Below are 23,074 nucleotides of genomic sequence, written 5' to 3' on the forward strand. Positions count from 1 at the left end.
TTTGTTCTTGCGATAAATGTTTGTTTCGTAATATGTTGCTTAGATATTTCTCATATGGTATCGTATAGTTTATGCGCTTTTAAATTTCACCCTGCTAAGGCGAACCATTTTCTTTGTAAGAGTTATCTCCCTATTCACTGTTTATCATCTGTGTGCATCTCCTTCGTAACCAAAAAAGATAGCGACAAAATTCCTTTTACAAATTGTTCGTTACATCCTCAGGAATTTTTGGCTAATTTGGATCGAAGCGATTCGATGACATTTTATAGGAGTTATCTACCTTTACAAAATAAATTTGTCGGTATGTTTTTTTAACTCATAAACAGTTAACCGTATAACCCTGGAATGTTTTTATTTGAGGCCCCTAGGTCCTAACTTAGAAAATGAGGTCAAGGTCAAAGGTCAAGGTCTCAATTGTGACTTTTGCTGGTTTTTGCATTTTCTCTGACACTTTGACAGATACATTTAAAAGAACAAGTGCAAGATGTCTGAGCTATTGTAATAAAGATATGCTACATTTGGTCTTATACAATTTAATGGCATCTTGTACGAGTTGGTGCCCCTGAAATGTCTTGATATGAGGTTATTTGATTATGACTTTAACTAAGTTCATTATAAAGGCATTTGACCTTGTATAAAAGGTTACGTGACAAATGACCTTGAAAAATGACTACCGGAAATGACCTTGAGAAAACCGGAAGTAGCCTTTTTTGCAATTTTTTCATATAAAAGTACTCAGAATCCATATATTTTGTCATATAGATACATAAACTGATTACTGAAGACTTAAAATGACTTCCAACAAACCGGAAGTGGCCAATTATCTCCCGTTCTACACACAAAAGTATATAGAAACTATATATTTTTGGAATCAGTGTGAAAGAAGCTATCATATGAGACCAGAAGTGACATTCATTTAACCGGAAGTAGCATATTATCTCCCTTATATCACTCAAAAATATAATTAAACCATTGTTTATCGCATCAGTATGAAAAAACTATCTTATCAAAATTTCTTTGATGTGGAAAGACTTTCAATTGTTCTCTGAACAATTGGTTTTTAATTTTAACAAATATTGTTCAGACCCATAATGCAAATATATAAATATGTAGTTACATTGACTTTATTTACAGATAAAGCAGAAAGCAGCAGTAGTTATACAGAAAGCAGTGAGATGTTTTCTCCACAGAAGAAAACAAGCAAGACAGGAAACAGCATCTGTTAAAATACAAACAGCATGGAGAGGATTTAAGGCCAAGAAATTGCTCAATCACCTCAAATGGAAGAGAGATAATGAAAAGAAGATTAAAGCTGCAACAGTTATTCAGGTTCATGTCAAAATAGTTTGCACCTGATAGTGTTAAAAGTAAATTAAGTTTTGATATAAAACCTATAATGGTTTTGACATATTCAGATCATCTGACATCTTTTCATGAATGACATTTACCACAATGTAAGAAGACATTTTTTTTTCTGAACTGAAAAGTTGGTTTTTGACTTGACTTAAAGAAAATTTAAGAAGTGAAAAAAAAAGAAACCACTATAAAGTAAGTTTTATAAGTGCTGAATCATTCGGTGTACACTTATGAGAATTTGGTAATGTCAAATAAGTCTTTCAATTTATATATTTGTTTCTATTTTAGAGATACATGCTAGCACAAAGAGATAGATCACAGTTCCAGCTAAAAGTCAAAGCAGCAATAACTATCCAATCTACTGTAAGATCTTATTTACACCAACAGAGATACCGTAACATCATCAAATCAATCAGAACTATCCAATCAAAATATAGCGCTTACAAACTGCAGCAGAAATGTAGGTCAGAATATGTGGAGAAAAAGATGGCTGCAATCACCATTCAATCTGTCGTCAGAATGATAACTGTTAGGAAAAATTTCAAAAGAGAAAAAGCTGCTTTGAAGATCCAAACCACATGGAGAATGTATACTTGCAAAAAACTTCTGAAAACACATTTGTCTTCTGTAGTGAAAATTCAAACCTATTACAGGATGGTTTGTCAAAAGAGAAAATTTAAACAGTTGAAAAAATCGGCTGTTACACTTCAGAGATACTTCTCAACGTATTTACTAATGAGAAAAGACAGAGAGACTTATCATAAACAACTCCAAAGTTGTCTCAAAATCCAAAGATGGTGGAAGTCATTGATTGAATCAAAAAAAGCAAAACACATTGCAGCTGCCATAAAGATACAGGCAGCTTTTAGAGGCTTTGTCCAGAAAAAGATCTATGTGAAGACTAGAAGACATGTTATCAGACTACAAGCATCAGCAAGAAGATGTTTTGCCAGCACTCAATACAAGAAACAAAAACAAGCAGTATTGAAAATCCAGGAATGGTACAGAAGACATTTATTATTGGTTAAATGTCAAAAAGAATTTAGACAGAAGAAACAGGCTGTTGTTTATCTACAAGCTTGTATCAGAAGATGGAGATGCATGAAAGAGTATCAAAATATGAAAACATCAGTCAGCAAAATCCAATCCTCTGTGAGAACCTTCTTAGCTGTGACTAGTTTTAAGAAAAAGAAGAAAGCTGTAGCAGTCATCCAAAAGCATCACCATGCATGGTCAGTTATGAAAATAGAGAAGAGAAAATATGATAAGATAAAACAAGCTTGTGTTGTAATTCAGTCATACTGGCGGGGCAGACAAGTTAGACAGACCCTTGTTAAAATGAACAAGGCAGCCATTATCATACAGACTAAGTTCAGAGGCCAAATAGCAAGGGATTACTATCTTTGCTTGAAAGAATTTGTCATAGTATGTCAGAGAAGGTTGAGAGAAAAGTTACAGAAAAGAACAGAAAGAGAAGAGATAATCAGACAAACAAAGGCTGCCACTGTCATACAGACCAGATTTAGAGGCTTTATAGAAAAACAGAGATTCAGAAGATCCATCCACAGCATTGTAAAACTTCAGACAAACATAAGAGGGTACCTGCAGAGAAAACGATTTCTTCAGTTAAAACATTCTACCTTATTATTACAGAGACATTACCGTGCTTATAAAGAATGTAAATATGTTAGAACAATGTACTTAGTGAAGAAAGGAGCAGCCATTACAATTCAAGGCTACTTTAGAGGATTTATGGTGAGAAAGATGGTAAAGAAATTAAATGTTTCAGCTATAAAGGTGCAATCTGTATACAGAGGTTACAAACAGAAACAATGTTATCTTTCTATGAGGAAAGCTGCTAAAACATGTCAAGCTTTATATAGAGCAAAAATAACAGGAATGAAAGAACGATATAAATACCTCATGATCAAGATATCTGCCTTAGTAATCCAAAGACATTACAGATCGTACAAAATCAGCAAAGTGGAACGAGAAAGACATCAAGCTGCATTGAAAATTCAGAACCTCTACAGATCTCACAGAGGAAGAACGCAATATTTAAAGTTGAAACAGAATGTGATAAAGTGTCAGCAATTGTATCGTAATAAAACGATGGCAAGATTTTGTAGGAGGCAATATTTGTGCACAAAAACTGCCGTAGTAACAATACAGGCAATTTTTAGAGGTTGGAAGATCAGAAAATTGTTGTTCAGACAACACAAGGCTGCAACAGTGATCCAATCAGCATACAGGAGATATGTTCTCCATAACAAATTCAATCATTTGAAACAGGCCACACTTACTGTTCAAAGAATATACAGAGCTCATGTGTTAGGGTCATACACCAGGACAGAATTTCTTATAAAGAAAGGAGCTGCCATGACACTACAGGCCTCATATAAAGGATGGAAGGTTAGGAAAGGGATTGTACAGCAACACCAGAAAGCAAAGACGATTCAGAGTGCCTTCAGAGGATACATACAGCAGAAGAACTACCAAAGATTGAAAAAAGCAGCAGTCCTTTGCCAGAATGTATACAGGACACATGTCCTAGGTTCATATGCAAGAAAAGAATTTATTAATTTGAAGAATGCAATCATTTTTATTCAAGCAAGATACAGAGGCTTGAAGGTCAGACAGGAAATGAGAATGAAAAATGAAGCTGCTACAAAAATACAGTCAGTGTATAGAGGATATATTCAATATGGACAATTTACATCCTTGAAAAAGGCAGTCCTCTCTTGTCAGAAAATTTACAGGAATTATATCAAAGGAGCGAGAATGAGAAAAGAGTTTCTGCTTACCAAAGGTGCTATAAATACGTTACAAGCTTTTATCAGAGGATGGAAGGTTAGAAAAAATGTAAAGAAACAGTGCCAAGCATCAGTAGTCATTCAGTCAGCTTTTAGAAGACATATTGAACATAACAAATTCACAAAATTGAAGAAAGCAACTGTTGCATGTCAAAACAGATATAGAGCTAGCATTCTATCTAAACAAATTAGACGACAATTTTTAATACAAAAAGGAGCAGCTTTGATTATTGAAGATTGGTACTGTGCTTATTTAGAAAGATGTAAAGAAAAGCAAAGACACAATAGAGCTACTGTGATTCAAAAAGTTTACAGAGGATATAGAGTAAGACACAAGAACAGAAAAGTAAAGGATGCAGCGGTGACAATTCAGAGACATTACAAAAACTACAGAACTACAAGACAAATGAGGAATCAGTATTTATCCATGCAGGTATCTGCTGTTATTATTCAGAAATACTGTAGGGGTTATCAGGTTAGGAAAAGATATGCTGAGAACATTAAACATGTGATAAGAATTCAGAGTGTTGTGAAAAGTTATCTGCAACGAAAAAGATTCATTAAATTAAAGTCTGCAGCTTTAGTGTGTCAGAAAAGATTTCGAGCTGTCTTGTCTGGCCATCAGCAACGATTGGCTTTCTTGAAGGAAAGATCAGCTGCAGTTTTATTACAGTCGCATATAAGAAGATGGTTAGCACAGCGGACTTTCAATACACAATTATCTCATATTGTGACAATTCAGAAATCTTTCAGAGGATATTTAGCTCGCAAAAACTTAAAGTCTTTGAGGAAAGCAGCGTGTATAATTCAGAATAGATGGCGTGTTGTGATGGAAATGCATAAAATTCAGAGAGATGATTTAACTAAGAAGAATGCAGCTATCACAATTCAGTCTAGTTGGAAAGCATATTTGGCCAAAAAGGAATACAAAAGATTGTGTTGTTTAACTATTAGATTACAAGCTCTTGTGCATGGCAAACAACAAAGACTGAAGTACATGAACCTCAAATCGTCTGCTATTACAATTCAAAGACATTTCAGATCCTGCATGACTGGCAAAAATATAAGAATGGAGTATGTCAAAACAATACAGACAGTTGTCAAATTGCAAGCATTAGTTAGGGGAAATCAAGCAAGAATGTTGCACATGAGAATGAAAGCCTGTATCACAATTCAGTCCCACTACAAACAATATAAATGTGTCAAGAATTACCAAAAAATAAGAAGAGCTGTGATAACAATTCAGTCTCAATACAGAGGTATGCTGGAAAGGAGACATTTTCAGAAGAAAGTGGAAGCTGTAGTCAAAATACAGAAATGTGTTAAGAGGAGGTCCTTTGCAAACCGTGTAAGAAATTATTTAGATGAAAGAAGGAAAAGTGCTATTCTGTTACAAGCCTGTTATAGAGGCTACCAGGACAGGAAAACTGTACACAGGCTGAAAGCTGCTATAAAGATACAGGCTTTGGTTAGAATGAAGCTTCAGAGACTAGAGTATAAACGTCGCATAACGAGTGTAATTGTTGTTCAGAGCTGTGTTAGGAGATATTTAGTTCAAAAGGAGACAGGAAAATTTAGGAAAGAAATAAGGGCTGTCATTTGTATACAGAAAGCTTATAGGAAGATCAAAGCAAGACAACAATTAAAGGTTAGTTAATAGTATGGATAGATGTTAGCTAATTTTAACTTATTGTCATATGATTGATACAGATTAGAATAAGATCATTTGAAGTAAAGGAGTAGGGGCAATAAGGCCCTTATTTGGCCCAAAAAATTACTGCAAATTTAAAAGTTATCATACATATCTTTAAATTACTGAAAAGTATCTCAGGTAGAAGGTATTCAGAAAAACTTAATTATTTTGGACATTGAACAAGTTACCATGGCAACAAATCATGCCTTAATTTGCATATTTTGTAAAATTTTGTGATTTTCCTTGTTTTTCATCAAATTTTTAAGTATATTTTTGATTGGAAAAGTATGTGCGCACCCAAGAAACAACTTTATATTTGGTGAGATTTTGTCAATAGTAATAATAAAGCTTTAGTTAAATTATTTTGTTGTTTCTTGGCTGCCACTCGCCTAACAATGGGGGAAGGGTGCCATCCGCTATTGCTTGCAATGGCAAATCTAGTTTTATTTGGATTTATCAAAATCTGAAACCAAAAAATATAGGAAAAAGTATGTCTGACAGTATGTTTGTGTTATTTAAAAAGATATAACCATTACATCTTTAAAATCATTATGTACTTTTATTTTAATACAAATTATTATGGATTTGATGAAATAATGAATGTTTATGGAAATGATGGGTCAAAGTCAATGAGACAGTCACAAGAAATACTTGATATTATATAATGGATTGGAGGTCCCACATTTAGCCAAATTTTATTTGCCACATATTTTGAAGTGTTTGCAGGTACCAGTACTGAATTTCTATAAATTTACTAACAACAAAAAATTTGATATTTAAAACCCCTGTCATATTTCTGTCTATGGACAATTGAAAGCTGGCATATTTCTTTGATATGAAAACAACATTTGCTAGATTTTTCATTAAATTGAATAAGCAATATTGATTTTATATTTTGTATTTGTAACTGCATATTTTCACTTAGAAAAATAGATTTAAAATTGTATAAAATTCTTTTTACAGTTACAGAAAAAAGCAAGACAAGCCTATGTGAGGAAATTTACCAAAATGTTATGGGTGAACTTAGCTGCTATTACAATACAAAGATTTTACAAAAAGTGCAAACTAATGCAGCAAGCTAAAGAAAAACTGGGCAAGATACTTATCATACAGGTATAAATGTCTACAGGATAAAAACCAAACAATTCTAGCAAGAGGGAGAATTTTCTCAATAGCTGATTTATCCATTCATTTATATTATATTTTACTCTTTAAAAAAGTTTGCTCTCTATAAAATTATGTATATAATTTGTTTTAGAAAGTAATTAACAATAGAAGAATAACTTTTTTAAAGTTCAAGGGTTGTTTTGGTTAAACATTTAAAGGGATGCAGTTTATACTTATTTCTCTTAGGAATTATTATTATATATCTATTGCATTAGCAGTAGAGCAGAGCTTTCTATATCATAACAGTTATAATTGTATGTATTTCAGAGATGGATAAAGGGTAGACTTTGTAGACTGAGGTATTTGAAGCTCCAGAGATCTATAGTTGTCTTACAAAGGAAAGCCAGGCTTCATCTGAAGACGAGACAGGAGGCTGCAGTAAAGATACAGACAGCTGTCAGGAAATGGCTTCTAATCAGGAAACAGAAACTTAAAATCAAAGCCATTGTCAAGTTACAGGTGCTTTTATTAACACGAATATAAGTACTGTCACAGTAGTTTGTAAAACATAACTTTAACATTAGAATAACTTAAGGTGTCTAAACAAATTACTGGTAAAAAGCTTAAAAGGCATACTCCAAAACAATGTAATTGGCTAACAGTGTCTTAAACATATAACAGATGTCAGCATTAAATTCATTTTGGGGTATGAAGTTATGAACAATGAAGTTACCCAAATCTTTTAGATTCTAAATACGTAAATTTCAAGAAACAATGCATATGTGCATTTTTTAATTTTTTATCCTAGCTGTTTCATTTATATTTATATAATACTAAATGAAAGATTTTTTTGGAATGTTTGAATAGATCTTTAGAATTAACCATATATTTATTTGCAAAATCTTTGATTAGAATGATCAGACTATGAGGAATTGACAACATTTATAAAAAAAAAACTGAGACAGATATTTTACCTTGACTTGTCACATTTTTACAGATTTCAATTTTGTTAGATGGAATTTTTCATAAAAATTTTGTTTTAATCTTTTAATAGTCAATTTGGAGAGGTGAACAAGTAAGAAGGAGAAGTATTGGACAGAAGATAGAAAAGATTCGGAAGAGAGTGGAAAAAGCCAATAGATCAGCCACTGAGGAAAACAAACTTGGAAACAGAATGGCATCAGCTTTAGATTACCTACTTAGATACAAGCAGCTGTCTCATATCCTAGAAGTTCTTATACATTTAGGTAATATTATCTATCATTTTACTAGTCTAAGTAGTCTTATATCCTAGAAGTTCTTGTACATTTAGGTAATATTATCTATAGTCCGTTTGACTTCTATAAATCTTCAAAAAATAATTCTTAAAAATTCATTTTTAAAGATAAATATTTTTTTTCTTCATGTATGTTAATGTATGATATATACGAACTCTGACTATGAATATCATAATTTTAAACCTATAATCAAGAACGTTACTCATTAGGTCTCTATGTTACTTCAATTTATTTTAATATGAAATACTCAATGGAGTACGTATGAGTAGTGTAACAGCCTTCCATTCAAAACAAAAACATTAGACATGTGCTCTAAACCTGTTTTATTGTACCATGTGACTTTACTCATTTAAATAACTCTGGTCATGTGATTACTGATCTTTCTGTATTCAATGAGAAATACAAAAGCATGCACACATGACCAGAGTTATTTAAATGAGTAAAGTCACATGGTACAATGAAACAGGTTTAGAGCACATGTCTAATGTTTTTGTTTTGAATGGAAGGCTGTTACACTACTCATACGTACTCCATTGAGTATTTTATATTAAAATAAATTGAAGTAACATAGAGACCTAATGAGTAACTTTCTTGATTATAGGTTTAAAATTATGATATTCATAGTCAGAGTTCGTATATATCATACATTAACATACATGAAGAAAAAAAATATCTATCTTTAAAAATGAATTTTTAAGAATTATTTTTTGAAGATTTATAGAAGTCAAACGGACTATATCATTTTACTAGTCTAAGTAGTCTTATATCCTAGAAGTTCTCATACATTTAGGTAATATTATCTATCATTTTACTAGTCTAAGTAGTCTTATATCCTAGAAGTTCTCATACATTTAGGTAATATTATCTATCATTTTACTAGTCTAAGTAGTCTTATATCCTAGAAGTTCTCATACATTTAGGTAATATTATCTATCATTTTACTAGTCTAAGTAGTCTTATATCCTAGAAGTTCTCATACATTTAGGTAATATTATCTAATATTTCTATCATTTCACTAGGATTTAAGAAGTTAATGGAAGAGTATGTTTGTGAGAGTTATTTTTATGCCCAGGTCATATGCAATGGGGGCATTAAGTGTTACACTTGACTGTCCTCTGTCCATCCCATTTTCATTTCCTCATTCAAATTTTATGCAACTCACACACAATGCCAAAAATCAGACACAGTTAAAATTCATGCAGTGTGTCACTTACTGTTCTTGAATTGTGCCCCTTTAAAAGTTGAAATTTGGACTTATTCTATTTCCTCATTCAAACTTACTTTGTTTCTTGCAACTCATAATCAATGCTAAGAATCACAACACACAGACAAAGTTTTAATTTGGACGGTGAGACATCTACGTTTTTAGAGTTATGCCCCTTCTTAACTTGGAAAATTACAAAGCTTCAGTGGTGGCAATCGAGTCTGTCCTTAGACACAATGCTTTTTAGCTGCAATTTTTTCATCCTTAATTGACAGTTTATCTTATTATCGAATTGCTATCAGTCCTTCTTAACCTCATAATAAGATGTCTAAAAATGGTATAGCTGAAATCATTCAAATTTATTAGAATACCAGGAATATTCACTTGATAACAAATTTGATTTAGATTTTATATTCTTCAGATGTGGCCACCCGTTTATCAGCAGCATGTTGTGAGAAGTTTGTATCAGTCAATGCTGTACATGTGATCTATAGACTAATGAGAGGATGTAATAGAAGTCAGCCTCACATGGAACTTATCAAATACTCTGTTAGCATACTGCTCAACTTAGCAAAGGTAAATTACCTTTATCTGATTCTGCCTACGTCAAACATTGGTTTAGCTGTTGCAAATTGAGTTTACCTAGCTATTTTTGGTGGTTATGTAAATGAATCTTTATCAGCATTTGCTTATTTTAGTAAACATTTCAACGAATCATTTGCAATCCAAATTGGCCAAGTTCAGCTTTATTACCTCAAAGTAATCAATTTATTTATAATTTTGAATATAAGACTGTTAATTTTATCTTTTTATTCTAAAAATATGTACATACCTTATTTTTATAATTGATCATAATTTCTCTTTTAAAAACTCATAAAACTTTAAGATATTCCATAGCTACTCTTTTGTTCTCTGAAGAAGTTAAAACAAATTGCTTATATCTTCTATCTTATGTTACAATTTAACCAATTTCCACTTGACAGTATGAGAAGACAGTGTATGAAGTTTACAATGTGGATGGCTCTGTGGATACATTGATAGAACTGATGCAGATCTACAGGGAGAAAGGAGCCATCTTTAATTCTACCTGTATGTTACTTGGAATTCTGGGAATGCTGGATAGATGTAGAATGGTAAGGTTATTTTTGTATTAGTTTACAGGTTTTGATGGAAAGAAGATGAACTGAACTGGAAATAAGTGTTATAATAATGAAATATTTATGCCCTTTGCCAGTTAGCATCAGACATGCCTTTTTCCTATCATAAGGGTCATTTGAGACTAATCAGAAAAAAACAAAAGAAAAAATGTGTTTTCAACTACAACTAGAGCTTCCAATATCCAAGTATTTGAATGCAGTAATGATTAAACTAAAAATTACAATCCCTAAAAAGTATCATAACAGTAGTTTTAATATTAGAATAGGAAATTTGCTATGTCAATGTTAATTTTCAACTTCTTTGATTTCTCTTGATTTCTATTTTTAGGAGATACACCAAGACAAGAAGTTAGCTGAGAAAATCAGGAGCATTCACTTACTGACAGCACGAAAACACAAGATAGATGAGAGTAGACAATTACGACAAGCTAGACTATTGGCAGCTAAAAGTTTTAATTGTTCGTTACCTATACATCATAAAAAACAACACAAGATAAAACCAGATTGGGTTCTGAGAAAAGATAAGATGAAAGAATTACAAGACCCATTGTCTGCTGTCAACTTTGTCATGGATTCTTTTCAATTGAAATCAAAATGATGAGTTCTGTTCATTATATAATGTTTTTGTCAAAATGTAAATATTCTGTCTTTCCTAAATCTCTCTGTCATCTTCTGCTTTGTTAGCACGTTATTGTGTGTTATTATCATTTGTTGTACATGTATAATCAATCAATCATCATACATTTATTGCATATTGAAATGAATAAATTTTATAGCAATGAATGATATTCATGATCATCTTATAGCTTGCTAATTTTAGTTTATATTAAGTATTTTATTTTAGTTTTTTAACTGCAGTAATCTGTATGCTTTGAAAAATCATATGATGAGTTCAAGTATGCTATTTATTTGTGTGTGTATTTAAGATGTTTGTCGCTGACCTTATGAGTTACAAATACATTAATTTTTGACAGAACATAATTTCTTTCTACTTTTTGATACAAAATATAAGTAGCAGCCCCCTTGCATAGTAATTTTTGTAGGAATTTACTTAAAACTTTTAGTTTTGTTCATTGTTGAAGGATGTACAGTCTCTTGATATGATCTTGTTATTGATCTGGTCTTTAATTGTTACTGTGGATTCATCATTATTCGTTGGATTCCAATTTTCATGGATTTTATGGGAAAAGTTTAACCACAAGTTCAAATGTTCAACGAGATACAAATTTTATATAGGCTTTCTAAGCTGTAATTGGCAAAACCATGATTTTCAAATATCCACGAAGATGCAAGTTTTCCTAAATCCATGAAACTTGATACCCACGAAAATAAATGAATCCACAGTAGTTATCTCATTGGCAATCATCCTACACCTCTATATTACTTGATTAAGTTGTATGTTTTGATTATGATTAAATATTTTGTGAATTTCTTATTGTTAGTGTGAGGTGGTAAAATGAAAATTTTTATCAAATTAATCATGCAAAGAAATTGTCTTTAGTTCAATGCAAATCAGATTTTTGAAGCTCTTCTGCCAATATGTGATTCAACATTCTATAAAATAAAGACCAATTTCAGTGACACTTTTGTTTTATGAAGGGGTTTAAAAAGTGGCTTTATTATACTGAATGGAATCCACAAAAATTGCATTCATTTCTCATTCTTTAGCTTGAAATATACATCATATGGAATACATAAGTTAATTGGAGATAATTCAGAAATTGAAATCATTCAAAAAAACTTGACAACTGGAGATATAGAAATTGTATTTAAAGGAATTTGATACAATAGACAAAGGGAGATAATTCAAAGTAAATTTACTGTCTATGTAGTTATACTTGCTTGAAGAAATGATAGCCCAACCTTTTCTCAATTATGGCAATTACTAAAGATTAAATTAACATGCTTAATAGTGTGGTAGGCCTACTAGAACTTTTTATGACAATTTTAAATGAAGTAATTTTATTGACTTGCATTAGTTGTCACAGATTAGCTCTTAGAAACCCCATCAATTTAAACTCAATTAGTAATCTTTCAGTGATGCATAATTTATCTTACTTTTAATATGAATTTTTAAAAATGTATACATGGTTATTTTAATATTCACACCTAAAAGCATTGTGTGTAGACAGTAAAACATGGGCTGTTTATAGAAGAATTTTAATAGTAAATGAAGGTAACACCACATGTGTTTTATTTATATACTAACCTGAATTAATTTTACCCCATTGACCATAAATTGTGTTCTCATTTTTTGTGTTTGAGTGACACTTATTTTGAATGTTTGGTTTTCATCAACATCAAGTTTTACAATAATAAAACTTGTTATTCCAAAACAGAAAATATATTCTCAGAGAATGTATATATTTTTTAATAAACTGACTTTTGACAATGAACACCAGTGTATGCCATTCATCCATTGTTTCAATCTAGACAGGATTAACTATGCTCAATAGCTTATCTTAGTTATTTATTCTATATCAAAATGAAGTAAATATAACAATGTCTTCAAGGGGTACATGGCTGCAATACTATGAACATATATGTCATTGTTTTTATCATGATTGTATTCTACAGAATACATAACTGTTATGGAGAAAAATCATATTATTAAAGTTACATTAATATGTACCAGTATTAATAAAATATACAGAAAAAGATTGCAATGGTTTTTTTTTTGTCTTGACTGTGACAAATATTGTGAAGGCGACAAATATGTATCACTTGTCATGTGGTATCAGTCAAACCTTATGTTCAGTTTCCGATTAATCTAAAAATGGAGTGATGTGGTATGCATGCCAATGAGGTGAATTTCAGGATAAGAACTTGTAATGAATTATTGATACTAAACATACAGTTGCATCAGTATCCATGCATCTCAATTACATTCAGTATATGAGATCTTGCTCCTCCGTGATACAACTGGATTAACAATGTTATGTATCATTCTGAGCCTAGGACAGTTGGTTGTCTGTTTCCTTTTCCTGATGTCAAGAATTGTATTGGTTGAAATATGACTGTGTTTATGGCATTAAGTTCATAAAATTGTATGTCTCAAGGTTTCATTACTATTTTTCTTTTAAAAACCACTGCATATACTTTTGATATTTGGTTTTATAATTGTTATCATTGTCACAATTCCATGCACCTTATGTTTTGTTACTCAGGGTCATGACCTCATCTCACATAATCTGAATTAATGAATATATTGAAAGCTGTTCATATCTCTTAAATCATATTTATTCTAAATTGTCATGACAGAACTTTCAATGCAGCATATGTTTTGTTACCCAGGGTCATGGCATATTCCCATGTCACTGAACACTGTTCACATCCCCATCTCTTAAGCCAATAATGATTTTTATTTCTGGGATATTGTATATGAGGAAAAAAAATCATTAATGGTTTAAGGAGAATAAAAACCTAATAAAATTGACTTTTAATTGCTTATTGTATCCTAGAAATAAAAATCATTGATGGTTTGAGGGATGAGGATGTGGACAGTGTTCAATGACACATTGCAGAACTTACCTTTTTGATTTATTGTTAACTAGTTAGTGTCCTAAAACTGCATGAAATATTTGCCACTGGACACATAGAATAGCAATCAATCATGTCTCTGTTTAGTTTTAAAAGCAAAATTTATTACATAATTAATTGTGCGCGATAAATACGCAGTCACGTCCGTTTATAATGGAGACCATATATCCTCGTATATATGGAAAGTGCTATATATATGCTCTGAACTGTAGGGTCTATTGCAAGGCAACATTTCCAACTTGCCCCGCTTTTTCGGTGGAAGACCTAGGTTTCATCTTTTTAATCCGGTCGACCGATTTTGCAGAATCTATATATTGTATTGACTGTTAATTTGTTTTTGTCTTTAATATGCGGGATAAAATTCCCACTTTATTTTAAGCAAGTACCAATCAATGTATTATAAATGAATATTAACTAACGAGTGTGTCAACTATGCCGAAAAAACGTAACTAATAAAAGACGTGACAAATATACACAAGAGGCATTAAACATTATAAAGATTGAAATAGTTTAAGGAAAAGATCAAGGTCAGAAATTGATTTGTCCTACATACATTTAAGGATAGAATAAAAGGAAATGTCAAAAGAAATTAATATTTGCATTAATTAACAGGTGCAAAGGTAAAATGAACTGACAAAACTTCAATAATGAAAGTACACATCGAAAAGGGAGCAGTATTTCCTGTGTGAATATGTATAAAACATATCTCCTAAACATAAATTATATTTTTTATCAATAATTGAATATTTAATTGCATTTTATGTAAAAGTGTGTTATCAATTGAATCGAATTTTGTCTAACCCGATCTGCCATGTCTGTCTTTTTGAATAATAACATAACTGTCAAATCACTTATTGAAAAGTCTATACTTTGAATACTAGTATTGCCTAGTTAACCCTAAGCACACACGTTTCTCCTTATAAATATAATTGTTAGAGTATCATCATCGTGGTTAAAGGAATGCAGATGCAATGCAGAGATAGGGGTGCAAAAGTACAAAGCACCAAGACTTTGGGTTCTTAGCACCAGGTTTTATCAAATTCTACTAAAATATGATAAGCAGTATCGTTTAACTACCATTGTGATTTTATTAGATTTATGCTTTTTCAGAACATGTTAAACCGACTACTCTACTGCTCTATTGCTCTACTTCTCTTATTTAAAAAAAAACGTTTAAAATAAGTTCTTATCAACAGTTTGGCTTGAGTAATTCCAGTCCAAATAGTGCATGATACGTGTAAACACAGTGTTGCATTTCCTTTATTGATTTCAATACGAACAAAGCTTCCAAAAGTTAACAAATCTTAAATGTTGGTTGTTGGTTGTGAAAGATGTCCTGCAAAATTTTCTTGACTTACGGAGGCACTTCCATGATTTCTCAACAATTTTCTCTTACACATATCCATAAGATCTAGATGTTTTTTTTGTTTGTTTTTTTTTTCAGTACAATACAATGCTGTTGAAGGCAATCTTAGTAATAATACGTCAACAAATTCAAGAATCTCCTTTAGTTATACCTTTACAAAATATTATGTTAATTTTTGTTTTCCTTTATGATAATTTTGTGTTGCTTTAGTAGATCCTTGCTAGTTTCAGTTACATTATTAATTCCTGACTTTTTAATAGTTAAAAACTGTATGTATATCTAGATGTCTTTTGGTTGCTATCTTATTGGACGTATATATTACAGTTGCTGTAATATTTATGATATATATCAGTCAGTGTACTTGGTTGATGTTCCTTTAAAGTTTTAACATAATAATAATTGTGAACCCTACAAAAACGGTGGTGATCTCATGTGCTACTGAGGTGTAAGCAGATCAAACGTGATGGGAAAAAGGATAATTAACGTCAATATTATGTATCCCAAACTCCTTCACCTATTTCCAAAAAAAAAAAAACGTCAATTGACAGATAAGTAAACAATCAATTACATAGAGGACGAATAAATAAACAAGTACAATCTATTATAATGTAAAATAGCTTTCATGTAAATCAGTGTCCAATAAACTACGTCAAATTTGACAGAATTGGAATACGCTTAACGCCTGATATGGTTTACGTATCGATCATTCACATGTGACATTTCAAATTTTGCTTTGTGATCAATCTAAAAAAATAAGAAGACAAATTTTAAATTGAAATGAATTATTTATAAGTATGGTCTGTCTAAAAATCAGGAAATCATTGTATTTGACGGTAATTTTAATTTCAAAAGGTTACGTGAAAATTTACTGTTTGATAATTCCCGTGCTTGTGAAAAAAAAAATTATAAACAGGAAAATTGTTATCAATAATTATAAAAACTGATAAACCACATATATTTACTATACTATTACCTTTAATGTTTTTTTTTTCTTTTAAAGCTTTATATAAGACGAAAAATGTCGTTGACATATGATAGCATTCTACGGAAGCCTTTTATGTCTATGCTAGTCTACTTTCTACAATTTGATATAAAAAATTATAAATTTGATAGAACAAATTATTAATTTGATAGAACAAATTATAAATTTGATAGAAGAACAAATTATTAATTTTATGTAACAAAGTATTAATTTGATATAACAAATTATCAATTTGATATAACAGATTTTCGATTTTGAAATAACAAGTTATTTATTTGATATAACAAATTATTTATTTGATATAACAAATTATTTATTTTATATAACAGATTATCAATTTGATATAACAGATTATAATTATTTGATATAACAAATTATGAATTTGATATAACAAAATAGGAAATTTGATATAACAAAATAGGAAATTTGATATGTCAAATTACTTAAGCATGGATTAGGGTTACCCCCCTTCTCTATTTGACATAAAGGATATCTGGATATATAAGTGAATGTTTAAACTGTTTAGAGATGTATATAGACCTACATGTTTTTGCATTGCTCATGATCTGAAATCCTTATTCTATATATATATATGTAACGTTATGCTCAGATTATACTCGTGTGGTCTTTTTTAACAGAAATTGAAAGTTCACAATTATCAAAATCTCCCGCATGTTTCTTTATTTTTAATAAAAAATTTCAAAATCAAAAATTAGTGTTAAAACAAATTTATTTAAGACAAATGCAGAGATGAATGAAGGATGTTTAATAAATCCTTTCATAGATATAGGAAGATGTGGTATGAGTGCCAATGAGGCAACTCTCTATCCAAGTTACAATTTATAAAAGTAAACCATTATAGGTCAAGGTACGGCCTTCAACGTGCACGGAGCCTTAGCTCACACCGAACAACAAGCTATAAAGGGCCCCAATAATTATTAGTGTAAAACCATTCAAACGAGAAAACCAACGGTCTAACCTATATAAAAAATGAGAAACGAGAAACACGTATAAATTACATAAACAAACGACAACTACTGTACATCAGATTTCTGACTTAGGACGGTTGCAAACATTTGCAGCGGGATTAAACATGTTCCTATTGAAATGAATAAAGAAACATGCCAGGGTATTTTAAGAAGGAAAAGCATTTTTTTTATCCTTGCATGTTCATATGTTCCTAAAAACACTATATAATTAACATCTCAATAGAACTCTTTGTTTCTCTTTGACTTGAAAATATGCAATATAAATTGATCAAATAGACCCCCCTATCCTCTCTTATGTTTGTTCGTTCTAAGGCACCATGTCCCATATGCGAAATTGAGAAACAAGTCCCGAAAAGTGTCTCAAATTAAAGGGAAAAAAAGGGGGGGTGTTATTGAAACATTAAACCTTGAAAATGCATTATATATTTGTTACTGGACGTCAGATGAACAATCAATTAATACACGAAATTCACTAGTTCGGGTTATTCAACTTTTAATTAATCATTATTATGATTTATCATATACTTCATGCCTAATACAGTGCTTTTTGCATATGTGTAACGACGGGAAGAAAACAAGCCGTATTTGCACACCTGGTCTGATAACCCCGTATCAGACCAATGACGTTACTACTCAGGCTGATATGGCCGTATCGGCCCGGGCAGAAAATCCATATCAGCTTCCGGTGTTAATCTTCTTTATTTACGGAAGTATATGATAAAGAGATTAATACATGGCATTTTCCATATCGGCCTGGGTATCACCCCGAGACCCCCATATAAGGCCATGTATTAATCTCTATAAAATCACACTATTTGTAGAGAAATTTACAATTTGTTGTATTAAATTGATAATCTGTTATATCAAATTGATAATATGTTATATCAAATTGACAATTTGTTATATCAAATTGACAATTTGTTATATCAAATTGACAATTTGTTATATCAAATTGACAATTTGTTATATCAAATTAATAATCTGTTATATCAAATTGATAATTTGTAATATCAAAGTAATAATTTGTTATATCAAATTGTAAAAAGTAGACGAGCATGGCCCTAAAAGGCTTTCGTAGCATTCAGATATTGCTCTGACATCTAGTGCCCTTTAAAAGGACTGATTGGGACCTCAGAGAGTAAAGCGCCGTCAGACGTCAGATCATCAAGGCGGCAATTAATAAGCTAGATTGTCCTGTTTATGTGTTTTAGGGTTAGCTCCTTTAGATTCAGAATGCAATTGATTTATTGTTGTTTGCTTCAGATCCAGAGGCAAATATTTGATTGTAATAAGAACAAATTACAAATAAATCCATAAATGAATGTATTGTAAAGTGGGTCGACCCCGTCATATTGAAGGGCTGAAAATTCTTATTGAGGACGGAATTTGTCCTTTCATAAGCAAAGCTGTAGACACCGACTTGTCGCTTCCGCGCTTCATACAAAATGTACTTCGGTCAACGCTTATACACCCCAATGAAGTTACAAAAAGAAGCATTCAATTCTTAAAGAAACATGTAAGATTTCCGCTACATCGGTGCAAATTGGGTACTCGGTGCGATTTAGGAACTGTAAACTGGGAGGTATGCTTTTGAATTATTAGTCTGTTAACAGCACACTCTTTCACATATAAATTATCAAGGTAACTTATAATATATGCATAGAGATAGAAATTAGTATTCCAATACTGCTGTAGAAATGATAACTTATTACCAATCGTGAGGGTAGTTCGTATCGTATCAATATTTCATTGATATTTTGTCTGTTTAAGATTTATTAGGAAATCTTCCACATTACAATCAGGTCAATGCATATCAAATGTAAAATGTTGATTTCAATAGTATACATGAACTGTCTTGTCGTTTTCAATACGTCTATAGTACAATAAAAAATAAATGATTTATACTACAAATGATACGATCTATAAAGAGGTGGAACCAATTACCCTACATTTTATTAACTTGCAGGGTAAAACTCACAAAGTTGTTAAAACCTTCTGTAATTTAGATCATATCAAAAGTGTCTTATTAAAACTCATTAAAGTATTAAACATAATGTTACACACAATGATATTCAATGCTTTTGTGGAAGACAGTTTTTAAACAATTTGGCAAATTGTGCATGTTGTGTAAAATTTTGCGCGAAGGGACATCCTTAACAGGGACTAATACGAATATTGATTTGTATTTAAGGACAAATCACAGCTTGACCATCCATTATTACATGTTGGTTTTATTGACGGTGGTCTCCTCATTTATTTTTCAAAAGTCTCCAAAAATCTACCAAATTGCGTTTTTTTTTTTTAAATATAAAAAAAACATTGAAAATTTTAATCAAATAAGACGTTAAAATTTTGTTGGAAGCATACAGTACAACCATGAAGCTGTCTCGTGTGAAAAGATTAAAATACTTACTAAAAATGGCCCTGATGTGAAACATATTCAGGGGGATTTTATAGCTCTATAGCAATCAAATTTTGTATGTTTAAACAAAAAAATGTATCCGACGTTATTCGTTGTGAAAAAACCTGTCTTTTATGACATCCTTAACAAACATGAGTTTGGGGTTTGGTAAAGAATGATCTTCGTAATCATCTTTGAGAAATGATCACTCAACGTTTGCCAAAATCTACCAAAACTGTAGTCTTGGGCTACCTTTCGGAATGTACAGTTCTTCTATTGAAATAAAAAAATCGATGATGTTGCAAGAACTTAAACATATATATATTTATTTACCTGGCATGCTGTGAATTTAGTTAAGATTGGAAGACTTTAAGAAAATGTGTGAATTAAATTCGGTAAAACCCTCCTTTTTTTTTTGGCTTCATAAACATTTCTAAAATTTTGCTTCTTTCGTTGACGAATACAATGAAATTCGTTGAAGCAAAACTTTGAAACTTCGATGGTTTGGTTCCGTTTCATTGCCAGTATCCCTAGCTTATGCTAAATATTGCCCCGTCTTGCTCAAACTTCTCACTCACTATCGCTCCCAAGCGACATATCATAAAGGATTGGAGCGGTGAATGGGAGTGCTGAGAGAATTGATTTTTGGGTCTCATTATAGGCTTGGCTAGATATTGTCGGTTATCATACTTTCTACAAAATGGACCTTGTATGGACTTATAGTTGTAATACCATCTGTTCACATAGTGTTTAAAATAAAGTATTATATATGATTATCAACTAACATATTTCATACAGAACGTAACCGAAAAATTAGCCTCGTTCATACTATAGCATTGTATTGTTTGTTTTCTTCAGTCCTCTAAAGGTATAATGAATTTGTCTTGTTACTTTAGGGGAGATTATTTCTGAGAAAAAAAAAATACCAACCAGGATCGTAGATTGCCTCTGGAAGCATATGTTTTCCATTAAATCTCAAACAAATGAAGATCGATTTAATAAGACATCCCATATATCATTCCATTCAAGTTTGGTTAAAACTGGTTTACTAGTTTCAGAGAAGATGGTACACGAGTTTTTAATTGTTCTTTATGCTATTTAATATAACATTTACTTCTAAGAATTTTTAAGAAATCTGAGTTCACTAGTAATCAGTTTAAACAATTTTTGGAACACTGTTGACAAACGTAATTGGGCAACTGAACATGGCCGGCCCAAGTAGCTCAGAGGTAATTCAAACAGTAGATATTTTATCATCTTTGAGAAAAGCCCTAAGCAATATGCTTAAAGGTGGGATGACATTATGCACATGTAACACTGGAATTTTTCTTACTAGGCAGCAAGCTGTAGTTAATTGAAAGTGATATCAGTCGGTAACAAGACTTTAAAACATGTCTATTTGATGGTCTGTAATAATTGTACGTGACTTACAACATATGAAACAAAAATAACAGAGGGGGGGGGGGGGGGGGGGCAAGGGGTTTAACTGTTATGCTGTTATGGGGCAATTTAATTCTTTGTTATCTGTTATTTTGAAAATATATTTGCTGTTAGCTGTTATTGTCTTATTCTTTGTTAGCTGTTATTGGGCTTTTAGTTTTTTTGTTATCTGTTATTGTGATAATGTATTTGCTGTTAACTGTTATTGAAAATTGGAATGTTAGCATTTCTTTTTTGACAGTCAATATTCGGTATAAATTGAAGATCATTGGACATTGGGGTCTACCACTACTAATATGTTTGTCCCGTATTCAGAGAAGGATTCCATTAACATATACCCATCTCAGAAGTGAGGTCCAGGACAATTCAAGTATATCTTATGATTATCCTTTGTAATAAATTCCATTTTTTGTATGAATGAGTATTTAGAATTATCTTATTTTTTTGTATGAGAATAATGTTCCTTGTTTCGCGTACGAACATATTAAATTAAAACAATTCTTAATATGAAAAATAGGAAAACATATGTCCAGGAATATCTGACAAGGATCTCAATTAAGGACTAGGTCCTAACAACCACTTAACCTTTTATATAACATGGTACATAGACTCAGCTCTGTGATTCTTTTCAAAGCAGAACCAAATGCATTGTACAATGAAAGTTCCAACCATGTACTTGGGTCCGAAGCTGCACATAACTCATTACAAACAAAGATTTATTTCGTTTCAAGCCATTGTTTCCCTACTAAACTATGTATTCTACTTACTAGTACACTTAGTACAATCAAAAACCTCAGCTGATAAAATTTTTTTCAAATAAGGCATTGAAAATAGTGAAATAAATTGCTTTTTGAGTGTCAAAATTTGTTCGAAGTACTTGATAAATTGCATGCTTATAATTGGTGCTTTTGATTTTTCTACCCTATATACCACTTTGCCTCATAGTCTTATTAAGATAAATTCACACACCTCATTTAATGGTCATTTAGAAAAAGTCAGAATATTCAAACTCTTTTAGGTCATTTTTTTTTATTAGCAACAAAGGGAGCTTCAGTCAATATATATATAAACAATACACCAACGTTTCATGAGAACTGCTGAAAGCATTTTTGAGTTATTTTTGAAAACTAGAAAATACCACCTTTTTCTAATGAATAAAATCCCTTAACTCAAACTCAATAACATAAAATATAAAAAAAATTGTGTTAATGTCTGAAAACTGGAAAATCCCCCCTTTTTAATTAATAAAACCCGTTAACTCGGAAACGTAAAATCTAAAATTTATAAAAATTGAAAGTGACCTCATGTTAATAGATATAAACAATTCACCAAAATTCCTTGCTTTGTGAAAGCATTTTTGAGATATTATCAGAAAACTGAAATAAAACCATCAATTTTATTGAATAAAATCCCATTACCCAGAAACTTAAAATCTAAAATTTATAAAAAAACAAAAAGGCAGCTCACGTCAATAGATATAAACAATTTCCCAAAGTTTAATGGAAATTGGTTAAAGAGTTTTTGAGTTAATGTCCCACATGTTGACAACAGTATACCATAATACGTTCCGTAAACGAGCGTATAGAAAATATTATAATATATTGAGTAGTAATTTAAACACATTCTAGATACATAAATTAATACTAAAAACAAAGTCATAGAAAATGGAATGCATTACAAAGGATTATATCCGTAATAAGAAATACTGATTTGTCAAAGACCGAATTATTTTAATATTTCATTTACTGT

General features: G+C 31.1%; 1 protein-coding gene across 1 annotated transcript in view; it reads left to right on the forward strand.

The window, feature by feature from the left end:
* Positions 1-13,268, forward strand: part of LOC143064261 (abnormal spindle-like microcephaly-associated protein homolog) — a 33,682-nt gene extending 20,414 nt beyond the window's left edge. Inside the window, exons 16-23 of the mRNA XM_076236958.1 lie at positions 1,135-1,329; positions 1,645-5,817; positions 6,826-6,975; positions 7,297-7,488; positions 8,024-8,216; positions 9,872-10,026; positions 10,434-10,583; positions 10,936-13,268. Of these exons, the coding sequence (XP_076093073.1) occupies positions 1,135-1,329; positions 1,645-5,817; positions 6,826-6,975; positions 7,297-7,488; positions 8,024-8,216; positions 9,872-10,026; positions 10,434-10,583; positions 10,936-11,205 (5,478 nt within the window). The 3' untranslated portion in view covers positions 11,206-13,268. The remainder of the gene's footprint in view (positions 1-1,134; positions 1,330-1,644; positions 5,818-6,825; positions 6,976-7,296; positions 7,489-8,023; positions 8,217-9,871; positions 10,027-10,433; positions 10,584-10,935) is intronic.
* Positions 13,269-23,074: the final 9,806 nt, after the last annotated feature.

This window comes from Mytilus galloprovincialis, chromosome 2 (genome assembly GCF_965363235.1).
Source record: "Mytilus galloprovincialis chromosome 2, xbMytGall1.hap1.1, whole genome shotgun sequence".
Classification (NCBI taxonomy): Eukaryota; Metazoa; Mollusca; class Bivalvia; order Mytilida; family Mytilidae; genus Mytilus; species Mytilus galloprovincialis.